Source organism: Condylura cristata, unplaced genomic scaffold (genome assembly GCF_000260355.1).
Source record: "Condylura cristata isolate star-nosed mole 26May11 unplaced genomic scaffold, ConCri1.0 scaffold00006, whole genome shotgun sequence".
Lineage (NCBI taxonomy): Eukaryota > Metazoa > Chordata > Mammalia > Eulipotyphla > Talpidae > Condylura > Condylura cristata.
In genome coordinates, this window is record NW_004567107.1 from 56,738,838 (window position 1) to 56,753,880 (window position 15,043).

Below are 15,043 nucleotides of genomic sequence, written 5' to 3' on the forward strand. Positions count from 1 at the left end.
GCACTCCTGCAACATGCTAAAAAAAAAAAAAAAGGTAGCCTACAGAATTTAAGAAAAATCCCACAGACCCCAGTCCAAGGCTCTGCTGCCCACGAACCACTTCTAAGCAGAGAAGCCACATCACACAGTCTGACTGCCATGTTAGTTTGGAGTTGCCGTCTGCAATATGGACACAAAAAGTACCGTATGTTAGATGAGCAAGATAATGCAACAAATCAGTTTGTACAAAATTTACAGTGATTGTATTGATATTCCCAGCACGTCCATGCAGTGTGGCTTAATTGAATTTGAGGCAATTCCAATCTAATCTTTCCAAATTCATTTTAACATGTAGTTTTCTTGCACAAATTAAGCATTTTTAATTAAGAGCCTGATTTTAAAACAGTATTAGAGCTAGTTACCTTGGCATCTATTCTAAAGTACTACCTTAAACCACATCTCAAAAGTGTTTTTAATAATAAAATAAAACAAAACACTGCATGCTGTCCTATGTCTTAAGGATGTGGGAGAAGGGAGGAAATGTGAATAAAACTTTATAGTGTGAAAAGGCAGTCATGCAACTCATAAGTGAATGTTTTGCATAAAAGCATTCTTTCCCTCAAAAATATCAAAAGGGCATTAAAAGAAGCTACATTTGTCCATACTGTTACATTATCCTACAAATGATCTTTAATCCTGGGATTTAAAATTAAAAGTGAATTGAAACCCTGTGAGGTTACTTTGAGATCACAGTCAAACTGATCTCTTAACAGTTTCAACTGAGAATTGTTCACATATACTAAGAGGCAGTAAACCAGCATCTTTCAATTGAAATAATTGGACCAATAAATAGGATTGTTTGGAGTAATGCTTATATAGGATGTCAGCTTTGTCCCTGAATGAAATCAAGTGAACATTTTTTAATATGTAAATTGTAAACCCAGCACGATTTGAAAATTAGTGCTGCTATGAAGCCTCCAATATAGTTAATGGGCCATTTACCGCTTATTACATCTTGCCCGAATACTAAACAGAGCCACAGTATTGGCACAAAAGCCAAAGTTTATGTTTTAGCCATATACACAGATGCTTTAAATAGTCAACATTAAAGTCAGGAAAAAAATCCAGTCTCTGAAATTAAAAAAAGGAGTAACAAAAAAGGGCTGAAAGATCTTTTGTTTGCGTAATTATAAAAATTTCATTTAGTTCTTGATGCAAATGACATTAACAACACATAACAATGGTTTCCATTTTCTGGCATCTACCAAAAGGGTTTAACATACTCTTTACAGGATGCCATGAAAATGTTTTATTCTTCTTCCCTTCTCCCACAGATAAAGAGAATTCTGAGTCTGTTATTTTTTTTTTAATCTACTTATAGTTGAACTGAACCTGTAAAACAAAAAACAAAAAACAAAAAAAAAAAAAACTCTTTTATACCCATGAAATGTTTTGACAAGAATCTAATCATCATTATACTAAAATGGGAAGAACAGTTAGGAGAACAGTACCGAACAGGTAAACCAGGCTTAAATGTATGTTCTGAGGGTCCTCAGCAGTTAAATATCTAAACATGCTTCACTATATTAAAACCACAGATTCTAATTTAATGGTCTAAATCTTTCCTATGCCATAGGAGGCCACTAATGAGCAAATCTATTGACACCCCTCTTTCTAAAAGCCCCAGGGATTGGAACAATCACTTTATTGTACCAACTAGCTAGGAAGGCTGTGTATGGAAAATGATTCCACTGCACTTTTACATTTCAAGAACCCCAGACAGTTTCTCTGCTTGAGGCAGACACACACCTTTATGGGAAGTTATAAATAAGTTGCTCACATGGCCCTTACCTTTATGCTGGCCAACAATTCAGTTACTAAAAATGTAAAACTACTTCCCCTTCACTTAAGGACAGGCGATTCTGCTCTACTCAATCTACCACAGACAACCAGGTTTGTGTACTATTTATAGATTCTATTGGCTCTAAAACTCTTTGGAATGAAAAAAAAAAAAAAAGACCATATTCCAGCTACAGAGAACCATTAATTTTAAGACTTTTAAAAAAGATTCAATATATGCTCAACTCTTACTTTAGACATCAATTGTGCCAACTGAGACACAGCTTTTTCTCCTATTATTCTCCAGGTAATAAATTACGAAAAGAGACTTTAGCATAGATAATCTAGAATACTTAACTTTTCCTAGACTCCAAGAAATAATAATAAATTATGCAAATTTGTTATCGGGTTTCATTCCCACTTTTCTCTCTCTTACGGACAGCCACCAAACAAGACCCTAAATATACTTAGGGAACTCTCATGAAGTGTAATGTCTACACAGGAGTGGGGAAAGGTTTCCAAGAGCTGGAACCCATCTGATCTGGGGACCAGACAGCTCTGTGTTATATACAGTCAGCCAGGATTTTACAAGTGACACCACTACACAGACTTCTCCACTGCTGTGCTTACTGTCCTGATCTGGGTTCACATCTCTCATATGGACCACAAAATTAGAGCCTCCCAAAAATATACCTCTCATTATCTTAATCCACACTAACAGACTTTCCTGGTCAGATTTTCTTAAATTCTCAATAGCACTCTGCTGCCTATCAAATTAGGTTCAAACTACTTACTTCACATAGTGTAGGTATTTGCAATCCTCTGTAACTACTTTTACCATCCCACTTATTTAAACATCTAAAAGTTAACCACTTTTTTTTTTAAAGATTTATTTATTTGTGCATACAGAACTAGGGTACAGGCCAGAGGCTCAGGGGCGGTGAGAGGCTTCAACAGAGACAGAGTGGGGACCAGAGACAGAGTGGGGAACAGAACAGGCAGATCTACGAAGTACACTGCTGAGGGGAGCAGCGAGCGGGTCAGGAAAGGTCAGCCGCACCAAGTGGTCACCTCCAGGGCAGGTGGGGATGGAACTCAATGCGGAAGTGGCTTTAGCTTCTCAGTGCTGCGCTTTACCCAGCTGCGCCACCAGGGAGGGCCAAAGTTAACCACTTTTTGTCCTTCAAAGAGTAATACCTTCTTCTGGCTTTGCTCAGGCACCTGCCCTGAAGACCTCCTGCCATAAATATCCTAAATCCATTTCAAAGGTGTACAGACTAAGCATTCAAATACATATGCTAGGAGAAAACAAACACACATACACCATGAAAGGGCACTCACTTCTCTAAATGCATGCAAACTTGGTAGCTTGCTTTTCTATCCTCCATTAAGTACTTCAAACCAGATAATTATGAAAGTATATTTTCCATTTTTGCACACTGTCAGCTCATCAGCCACTAAAATACAAATTATTTTTAAATAGTACATAACAAGGGAGCCTTTTTTGTGATATCAATTGTGTCCTTGTATTTCAAGAGTCTGTCAATTCCAACTTGACACCTACATAAAAAGTAGAAGACAAATTCAAACATGTTCCAAATGTGCTCTACACATATGGTCAGCAGGGTTAAATGAGATTTTGCATTTGGAATCTGGGTCTAACCTCAGAAAAAAGGCAGAAGCAAGAGTAAATGTGAAAGAAGGAAAAAAAAAAACTGAACACCAGCACAAAGGTGTTTATTATAAAGATAATCACAATGTGATTAAGCTACAAATCTCAAATTAATTTGATACAAGCTAGAATATTTAAGCAAACTAATAAAGGGTGACATTCCTGGAATGAATGATGGCTAGGGACAAAAATCAAGCATCTCTCTTACACTCACAACATCCGGCTTGGATAAAATGACCTTGGGTCTGGACACTTATTTGCAGCTAGAGGGTTTCTCAATACCTTGAGTAGCACAGTGCCAGGGCTGAAGCAGTTCAGTGCAAAATATTTCCTCTGACCACATCAAATCTCTCTAAGATCAAGTTACAAGGTGAACAGAAGCCATTTGTCTCTAAAATTTAACAACAGAGCCTACCAAATAAAGACAAAAAACATCTTCCTTTGGGGAACCTAAGGCAGGGAGCTGAAGAACTGAAAATAATCAGTGAAGAAATTATAGGTTAAAAGCTGTGTAAAACAGCAAACAGGGTCATCTGCCTAGCAGACACCATTCCTACAGAATGTTTTTCTTTTTCCCAATCAAATTATAATAATGTCACTTTCAGGTAACATTTCAGCTTTACTAAATTAAACAAGAGTCATCCAACCTCAAAAATCATGATTTTTTTTTAGTGTCAGTTATAAGAGTAAGTCACTAGCTTGTTTTCTTTAAACCTCTTCATCTTACATTGCAGTTCTTAAAATTAGTAAGGCTTTAAAAACTTCATAGGATTTCCTCAATTCTGGACTCATAGTCAACTCCCTTTCCCACCCACACATCCCTTAGCTGCCTCTCAGGTTCTAAGGACTCTCCAGCTTTGTCAAACTCAGATTTTTAGCCTCAGGGCTAACAAGGGCCTAGCAGCTATCTCTGCCAGAGACAACACACAAAACAGCTGCAAAAGTCACAGGGAGAATGTTCTTTGGCAATGAACACTGACATTTTTCTGTCTCTTAGACCTCTATAATTCCTACAAACTATGGGATCGATCCAATGTCAATCTTTCTGAGGTTTTGTAGTTCTAGAGATGGTAGAATTAAAAGTTGTGACTTTAGAGAGTAAAGCTAATTTAGGGTTACTTTAGTGCTTCTCTTCACTTTAAGTTCTTTTCAATTATCCATACTGGGAAATAGGAAAGATCTGCTAAGAAAGATTTGCTTAAGCTCCACCAACTGTTAAACTCATCAGTTTATTTAACAACACACACCCATGAGATAATTGTCATCTTAAGTGACACAGTCATCAAGACACATCCTGGAATATACACCTGCAATGGGAGTTATGTACAGAGATGAAGAATAAACGTCCATAAGACAATGTATGTTGTCTTAGTATGAGCTAGAAATAAATGTGCTTTAGAATTAAAGAAAATGATGAGCAGAATATAGGAACTGCGAATGTAAAGCTGAATCGTTTCCATTTTAAACAGTAGGCCTCACTGAGAAAGTGATCCCTGAGCCGAGGAGATGTGGTCTGCAGTCACTGTTCACATCCTAATCCTGAAATCTGAACATACGTTATATGACCAAGAGGATTCAAGGTTACTGGTAGGACTGAAGTTGTTAATGAGATGGCTCTGAGATGGGGAGATTTCCCTGGATTATCCAAGTAAACCCAGTGTAATCTTGAGTCCTTACTAGCAGAAGAGAGACTAGAGTTAATGTCAGAATAATGCAGCCTAAGACCTGATCTATCATGGCTAGCTCTGAAAAGGAAATCTAACTGTTGGGCCTTCCTAGTGGTACAGAGGTTAAAGTCTCAGCAGTATCAAGCTATCCGCAACCACTGTGGCATAGGTTCTATCCCTGACCAGGGAACTGACCCACATGGCATAGCAGACCTCTCCTGTCTTGCCTGTTGCTCTCCTCAGCTGTGTACTTCAGCAGATCCTTCCCCGTCTGCTCCCCACTCTGTCTCTGCTGAATCCTCTTGCCTACCACACCTTTGGCCGCCATTTCTTGTAGGCATAAATAAACAAAAATAAACCTTAAGAAAAAAAACAGAAATGGAACTCTTAACAGTGTAAACTAGTTCCTAGCCCTATCTCATGAAAGGTGAAGTTGAGCTGAACAGGCAATGGGAAGCTAAAGAGAACTTAGTAGTCTTAATGGGACCTCTCTAGAGACACAAGGGTTAAGTCTCAGCACTATGAAGCTATGGGGCAGCCACTACAGCATGTGTTCAATCCCCAAACAGGAAGCTGACCCACATGGCATGGCAGACCCCTCCTGTCTACCCACTACTCCCCTCAGCAGTATATTTCAGTAGATCCACCTGTTCTGTTCCCCACTCTGTCACTGGTGAATCCTCTCAACCACCACCCCCACCCCTGCACCTCTAGCCTACACCCCAGCTTTTGCATGCATAAGGAAATAAATCTTAAAAAATAAGTAAATAAACCTTAAAGAGTGTTGGGAGTGACCAAATGCGGAGATTTACTGAGGGACTGGATAAGGGCAATAATAAATCAGGTCTTGCATCCAAAGGTGATAAGGTGGTAATAAATTGGGCCTTGCATCTATTTAACGGGTCCTTGCATCGAATTAACAGGTCCTTGCATGGGGATGGGACTAGATGAAGGTGATAAAGAACTGGGCCTTACATCAAGGACACAGCGATGAGTCACCCCTTTAAAATCTGAGCTTAGGGCCCCCTTCCCCCTTATTGAGTTGGCAGTAGCTGTGAACCCTACTCTTAGGCTCTATCTCAGCTGCTGTCCTGCAACTCTGCTTGCTCAGCCTTTCTTCCTCGGGCCTTCCTTTCTTGTGGCCTTGTGGCTGGTCACAGAAGTTGGGACAAAACAAAGAGAAGGCCTGGAAAAGGCGTATGGAGCATAGACATGTAAAGAAGCCGCACTTGCTTCTCAGCCTTGGACTTATACCAGGGACTTGGAGGGTATGGAAGCGGACACTTGGAAGAGATATGGGTAAGAAACCTATGCGGAAGGCTGAAATGGAAGCCTTCATCCTGACTTGAACTTTTATTTTGCTCCTTTAATTCCAGACTTGCCTGGCCCTCTGCCCTTTTCCTGCAATTCCCTACCAAAAGTGCCTTAGCTTAGGGCAAGTTTTTGGTCTTAGCAGCCAATTCTAAGCCAATTCTGCCTGGCTAGACAGGCAGACCAAAAAAAAAAAAAAAAAAAAGTTTAAAAACAAAGTATATGACAGCAATGAGAAAAAGTTACATTTTGTGAAATAATGTAAATTTAAGATCTGTATTTTTCAACAGGGCCATTTATAAACCTCTACTGTAGTGAAGGTTAAGTCAGGGGTTAACTCAATCTTGGTTATAGGCTGAAATAAATACGCTACCTTCTGGTTATGAATCATTCCAACCTCATTCTTTCATTCCAACCTCAGTGGGCCTAATTAATTTTCATACCATTATTTGGCTACAGACTCTAAAAAGGGATATATATGAGTATTATAAACATAAAATCAACTACTCCCACAGTTTTGTAACAGACTTCTACTTTGATAAAGGCAGATAAATTTGAATTGTTAAATTAAGACAATTAACATAGTAATCAACATAGAAATTGGTTTAACTTTACATTCTCCTACAAAAGTCACAGCTAGCCAGAACCTCCCTTAGGGTAGTACCAATTGTGAAAGCCTGATTGGAAATCCTCAAATTAATCCCAAAAGTTGAGTGTTTGCAGTAGGCAAGTTTAAAAACAGCTCCTCTGTAAGACAGAGACGCTAAAATACTGTCATATTCAACATCTGCAACAGAAAGTATGCATATTCTTAAAGGGAATATAAAAGAAATGTTTATGGTCACAGATATTATTTTTAACTCACAAGTTTATAAAGTGCCACAATATTCCATCCTGCCACAAAGGTTAACATTTTATTCTTCACTGTCTTTTAGCAAAATTTACAGACAGAAAACAAAAACTGTATTTAGTGTTCAATCCCAAGTAGGTTATATTAAAATAAAAGAATCTAAAACGTGAATAAGCCATAGAATACTTCCTTTAAAATGTTGGAAGGCAACTAATACTTCAGTTAATTTCCACAGAAACTGTAAGTAAACGCATAAAATCTTGTAACTCTTTAATGCATTGTGCAGACTAACAACCACCAGGCTCTTCCAGGGTTCTTTTGATGTCCATCAAATCTGATGGTCATTTCCTTCCTCTCTGAACTGTATATCACCTCACTGGTGTTCACCTATAAAATCCGTATTTTTCTTTTCAGTTATCTTCAATGCTAAGATTCCGAGGATATTTATGCTTTTGATTTAGAAACATGACTATGACATATTTAGTATGGGAAGTTGAAGCATCTTAAAACACAAGATTCACACTAAGAAAGATACTTTATTTCCTTTTTTCTATCTGTTCTCCTTCTCTCCAAAAGGCAGGGCTTTCCTTAAAAGCTACACTGCAGTTGGGGAAAAAACAGCTAGGTACATTTGTGACTTCTATGGTGATTAAATTCCTGGTTAGTGCATTTCAAGAGGGGAAAAGGGGGGAGCTGATCAAGAATTGGCATTCAATTGTTATTTTTAGTTCTAGTGGTATCAACTGAGGGAGGGGGATTGAGGTAGAGAATCACAAGGACATTTATGGTTTATGTGCCCCTTAGGAATGTGTATGAGTTAATGATGATTGGGGGAGGCAGGGCCTTAATTCTACGTATTACAGCAGGTAAAACCTTTCTTAGCTTTAGACCTACTGTTTATTATATCCAACCCCAGACCTCAGAAACCTCTCTAAAAGAGAAACAGTAAAGGTGCTTCGATTCCCTGTCAATGACCATCTTGCTCAGCAATTTATCTCAAAAGCACTGAAGTAAAGCACTTTTCAAATAAATGAGTAAGGATCTCTAAAAACACATTGGGATAAGCAATCCCCTGGTATAAATGAACAGGGAAGCACATGTGTGAGCATATGTAGGTATACAGAACCTATTTATGTATGTACATACACATTTCCAAGAGTTGATGGGGAACAATATGGCTCTCCCACAGGCTAATGTGGGGGGAGGGAGAAGGCATATATAATCACAGGGTACATTTCAACATTGGAAAATTTTTCTTCAGATTTAAAGCACAAAAGCATCTTGCCTTTGGATTATTTCTACTCTGGTAGGAGGAAAGGGAGATATAGGGGTCTGTTTTCTTTAAAAGCTATAATTATATACATATAATTTAGTCAGATAATATGCCAAAGCACTTTACAAATTATGAAATGCTAAGTAAATATCAGAGGCTATTATTCTTGGTGGACAAAGAAAAGATCCTCTTTCAAAGTGTTACCATAAAGAATTTGCTTCCCTGTCTTTCTGGTTAAGATGCCTTCCCCCGACCCTGCACCTTGTCTACATGAGCAACAAAGATGCTCAATTGTGTTGAGAGGATCTTCATAGTAAAGGGAACACTGGACAGAGACTGCATAATGTAGACTTTGTCTACATTAGGAGACCCATGTAGGGCCCATGGAAGCAGAGGCTGTTAAACTACATTTAGCACAAAGTCACAAATAGTGACTAAGAAGGGTATGGATTTTTTACTTGAAATGGTATACCTTCCTATATATGCATACATACACACACACACATATATATACATACATACACACACATGCACACGGGTACATGCCTTTCATCCTCTCCTGCTCAGTATCATTCTAAACTGCTCAATATTCTGGAATTTTACTTATGATTAGAAATTGCTACTCCTCAACTAGTCTTCCCAAGAACTCCAAGGATAACATGAGCATCTTGCACTTTATATTCAGATGCATTATTTATAATACAAGGGAGAAAAGATCAGAAGTCTCATTTACAATTGCAGCCTAGCCTAGAATCTGATTGGTAATATGCACAATGAGATGTATCACAAAATTCACATCTTCTACAGATGAGGGACATGATCCAGACACAACTAGTCTTTCTCCTATTATTATTTTCAAAATGACCTGAAGTTAAACAGGCTTTTTCTAAGCCTGTGCTAAGTTGAGTTTTGAGTCATGTTAAATTAAAAATAAGTATCTTTCCTGAACTCTCTATAAGGTCTTTTCTGAAGGAAAAGTCCCGTATTATTTCTGTCTTAATAGTCTCCTACCTCTAAAGGAGGGTGGGAAAAAAGCAGCCTATACTGATTTATTTCTTATTCCAGGCCAGATCCCAAGCTAGACAGAGCAGGAAACAGAACAGGCAGATGGATGAAGTACACTGCTGAGGGGAGCAGCAGGCAGGTCAGGAGAGGTCTGCCTCGCCACGTGGATCACCTCAGGGTGGGCGGAATTCGAACTCTGAACTCTGAAATGGCTTTAGCTTCTTAGTGCTGTGCTTTAACCAGCTGCGCCTCCAGGGAAGGCCCGAGGATTTCAAGATTTCAAGAATCCATATGGCTTTTAAACAAAGTCTCCATCTGAGGCCTACTACCTGATTTCTCTCCACATTGGGGATTGCCCCTATTCCAGCCTACCCTCCAATTCCACAAGTATAGTGGACTAAAAAGTCTTATTCCCACAACAATTTCAAGTCCTCCAATGATGCTACAATGCCTTCAGAGCACCATCACAAGCTCCACAATTGGCAACCATCCCACTTGATCTGGTGCTCACTACCTCTCATGGACAAACTCACCTTCCATAAGGCACCCATGAAACTCCAATGGCCTGTGGCTCCTTCTACACCCAGGTTTCTTTCCAATGTTATTCACACTCTTTTCTTTCCTCTTAGTAATGGAAACATTCTCAGCACACAAGAAAAGGAGAGAAAACCTCCAGGAAACCTTTCTGTGTTCCTACTAACCCATGCACTCTCCTTTGTCTCCTCTGAAATAAATGTAAACAGATCCATAAACAGAAAAAACATCAATGCTGTAACTAACGTGCAACTGAAGTCAGTATGTACAAAAATCTCCCACTCATTTGTGAGATTTTTTTCATGTGGCTTTATATTCTGTGTCATGTAGGAAACTTCCCAATGCAACTTTTATATACCTGCAGGAACCAGTAAAAGCCATACCCATTTAGCAATAAAGTATCCCTTTCTGATACACCAACTAAATCATGTTAAGCTTAAGCTTCAAGTTAACTCAGTCATTCCCCCAAACCTCAAAACTAGGGTGATATTTGTTTAATTCGTAGCTATAAGCTTTCATTAAAACATAAGCCTCAGAAAGCAAGGGGAGAGGAGACTTTGTCATCACATCATAATTTAAAGTTAAGCAAAATTCTCCACCACTGTGAAAATCAAGATGACATTAGAAGTTAATACCACTCTCCCCCAGCTCACTCTGCAGGTCTGGTGTATCAAATAGTATCAGGAAGAAGAGTAAAGAGGAAACCACCCAAGGGCAGAAAAACATCCCAAATGACTAGACAAGTGCCTTGTGCTAGACTCTGGGAAAACAGGGTGGCACACAAGATACTCACATTCCACCCTGTAGAGATTCTCCAGAACACATCTAAGCCCAGAGAAGTCAAAGGTTCTTACGGCAATTTTTAAGGACAGATCCAGGAATAGTAATCCATCTGGATGACCTATACTAAGTATTGTGCTCTCCAAAAAAAAATAGTAATAGGGCAAAGTCATTGCTGCTATGGAAACTACCACTTCTAACTTAAACATCTGAGCCTGAACATGTATTTGGGCAAAAATGAAGCACTTTGCATAACAATGTTTAATTAAATGGGAACAGTAACAGAGATTGTGCACAACTTCTGTTATTAAAGCTGAACTGGACTTTGAAAATCTGAAATAACAAACACAGGTTTAAGTTTTAATCTCATTAGGACATTAAGAGTTTCTTGGTACACATTTGTAGTTCGATACCTTTATCACATGTTAAATAGCAAATTTCTTTAAAAGAACTCTCAGTACAGTGGTTTTAACACACACAAAAAAAAATTGGCAGTACCTACAAAAGTGAGTATTTTATCCCTGACAAGACTGCCTAACATACCCGCTATGTAAAAGGCAGTAACATGCTAGTATGTAAGTCATGACTGAACTCTCTTCCAGTCAATATAAAAGGAAATAAATTTTTACTATCATCTGCTATTTTAATCTCAGATGGATTCAGGGATTTGGAAGGAATTCTACTAGCTAGTCTTCAGGGTATAGCACCGAACCCAAATTTTTCAGCCTTTTTCTGTAAAAAAGTAGTGAGCTAACTCAAAACGCTTTCTGGGGCTCTCCCAGGTGGTGCAGTTAAAGCACTGCATTATGAAGCTCTCTGAAGCCACTGCAGCAAGAGTTCAATCCTCCAACAGGGAGCTGACCCACATGGAATGGCAGACCTCTCCTGACCTGCCTGCTGCTCCCCTCAGCAGTATATTTCAGTCCATCTACCTGTTCTGTTCCCCACTCTGGTGAATCCTGTCACCCACCACACCTCTTGCCTGTACCCCAGTTCTGTAAGCCTAAATAAATAAATCTTAAAAAAAAAAAAATACACTTTCTCAGACACATTTTAAAGAGTTCTTTGAAATGTTTTTGACTGCCAATTTCTGGTTGAGAATCATCACAGTAAAGGAAATTACATGGTTTAGAATGTGATCTTTCAATGTCTTAACCAGAGTCCCACCAAGCATACTTTTAATACCATCTTGTGTCAAATTGAAGTCGAGGATCTTCAGCAAGATCTGGGGACAAGCTGTCTTGAAAATGAATTAAGAATCTCGGACACCCGGCCCTCCATGGTGGCGCAGCGGGTTAAAGCACAGCATAAAGAATCTAAAGGCACTTCAGCATGAGTTCAATTCCTGCCCCAGGATGGCGATCCACATGGCGCAGCAGACCTCATGGCACAGCATACCTCTCCTGACCCCTCCCCACTGCTCCCCTCAGCAGTGAACTTGGTCAGTTCTGTCTATTCTGCTCCCCACTCTGACTCTGGTGGATCCTCTCACCCCCCTACACCTCTGGCCTGTACCCCAGTTCTGTATGCAAAAATAAATAAATCTTTAAAAAAAAAAGAATTTGAGATTTGGGATACCAACTTTATTTTGAGGAGAGCAAAAGAACAATGAATCGTTCAGGAAAACACAGGAACAGTAAATTAAGACTAGCAAAAACTTACTGTGTTGGAACACTCCTTCGAGCAAATTTCACTGCCATCAACTCAAGAAAGAACAGTGACTATCAATGGTATTTCTCTAAAGTCACTTATTCTAACTGAAAATGATCCACAATCCAGACTTACTGAGACCAAACATGGTTGAAGGCCTATACTAGGAATTTAACAAAATGCAAACAAATGCCAAGGTTGACTATACATAAACCTATGCAGAACTACTACGCACAGCCAACAGAAGTGATGACACCCAGTAAGTTACTTTTGGTATACCATCACAGACTAAGGACATGGTGAACAAAAGCCACAGTGGTTCTGACATCAGGAAGGAAAATTGGGGTGGCAGAAGCAAGAAAACATGAGGGAGTCCGAAGTCTTCCTATCTTAATTATTATGTATTAAAATAAACAACAGTCTGATGGTAAGCATAGAAAATTTAAAAAAGAAAATAAAAGCAAGAAAATAATTCATACATATACAAAGTTGAAAAGAGGATATAGGATCACATTTAAGAGGATGCCTTAAAAATTGTTATCTGTAACCACATAAGATAAACATACATCTTGGAAGAAGCCAACAGAGAAAACAGTAGACCAGAGTCACAACTGAAAACCATAGGGCACATTTAGTCTACCATTATCTTTTCCCATGTAATTAAAGAGTGTTCAACATTTAAAACTTCACCAATTTAGCAAATCAATATTTACAAAACTTTCCTGACTTCTCTTTAAAGAGATACAAAGCGATTGACAATGGCAACTACACTGCCACAGAGCTACTATCCAGCAAACATGTCCTCTGCAGTTCTCCTAATATAAACTTTACTCCTTTCCCTAAAATTACCTAAACCCTGCAAGACTGGATCTGCAAGATACTTAAAGGTATACAGTGTCTTTACCCCAATGGTGGAGACAATCAGACGACTACAGAATTAGTGTGAGTGGGGCAACAGAACCAACAACCTCTAGTGCAGCATGTTTGAAAAACCTTACTACTCACAGTTTCAAGAGGTTCAGCTAATGATGGCTACGTACCAACGAGTTCATCGTAACTACTTTTGACATACGATGCTTACATAAAATTTAGAATCTTTAATTTTAGACCTTATCATATATAAGATAGTCCAGTGAATAAGCATAACAAAGAATTAAACAACAAAACATAGATTCTGTGTTACTAAATATCCTGATTGGCTGTCGCATTCAAAGGATGCTAAAAATGTTGGCATGCTCTGAATTGGGAATAAGTAGCAAGTCACCTTGTCCATAAAGAAGTAAGTATATTCTGTCTCTTATGGAAGCTGAGGAGAAAGTGAACTCCAAACTAATTAAATATTTTGATACAAGAAAAGTAGCACATTAGGTGCTTTATCCCCAGGATTTGGGAATGTGGAGTAGACAGCAGTACACACACACACACCCCACCAAAAAAAAAGTTAATTTGCATTACACCAAAAGCCTCTGAAGGAATGGAAACAAATTTCAAAGTCAAAGTCTGTAAAAACTGTCTTGTGACATATCACAAATTACATTTTGAAGGTAGAACAAAAGTAAACAGAGACAAAACGTTAAGTGTAAAGAACAGGTTTTACTTTACACTTCTGCTGCTTCAGCCTACCCAAATAGATTCTGTGAAAACTTACTTCCAATCAGAGACTGGGCAGGTTGTGAGCTAAAGGCAATCTGGGACTTGCTGAAAGCCTTGGAAGGCAACAAGGGCAGAAAGCAAAGCCCTGCAAAGACTGATCTCTACTTGAGCAAGTGGGAGTTGGCTGACAGAATGAACCACTACAGGGCAGACATGTCACCAAAGCTGCTCTTTACTTTTCCTGTATAAAAGTTTTCAAAGTACTACAAGACTGCGCTAGGTCCACTAGCAAAATCACACAATTACAGTTTGATTTAAATCCTGAGGTAATTAACTCACCATTCCTTCCAATTCTCTAGAAATAGAGGTCAGAACAAAGAGCAAGGGACATCACCACTCAACGCATAATGGGCTCCCAAGAATCTCCTGAACTGAGAAGTCTTTCAGTATTGAGACATTCAGTAATTTCAAGAAGAGACTGGGAGAAAACTATATTTTTCACCTCTTCTCATTAACTAAAAGCCACAGCTAAAAATAAAAAGACTAGGCACCCCAAGCTGTGGAGGATTTTATAGGACACATTAAATTATTCCCTATCAAGTGCACATCTTTAAGGTTGTAGTATATTGTTTTAATGCTACTGATTTCTTTTTTCAGAATCCATTGTCATTTTCCCTAAAAAAAAAGAAAAAAAAATATCCTCATGAGCTTTCAAGGCCAATCTCTATTATAGCGCAAAGAGGTATGGGGCCCTAAATGTGCAACGCGCACTGCTCATTTTGCAGTCTCAGATGTAATCTAGGTGGGGGTTCCCATTTATTCCAGGGGTATACTGTAAAATATATTGACTACAGAACAATATTTGACATTCAATAGCAGTATGTGATTTT

The 15,043-nt window shown here is 38.7% G+C and overlaps 1 protein-coding gene across 4 annotated transcripts in view; it reads right to left on the minus strand.

The window, feature by feature from the left end:
* The window catches only part of ELAVL2 (ELAV like neuron-specific RNA binding protein 2), a 129,429-nt gene that overhangs the window by 72,794 nt on the left and 41,592 nt on the right, over window positions 1–15,043 (minus strand). For 2 of the 4 annotated variants that reach the window (XM_012721434.1, XM_012721433.1), the window contains exon 2: window positions 69–159. The exons of the other annotated variants lie outside the window; for them this stretch is intronic. In XM_012721434.1, coding sequence (XP_012576888.1) covers window positions 69–140 — 72 coding nt within the window. In that variant the 5' untranslated portion in view covers window positions 141–159. The remainder of the gene's footprint in view (window positions 1–68; window positions 160–15,043) is intronic. 4 annotated transcript variants of the gene reach the window in all.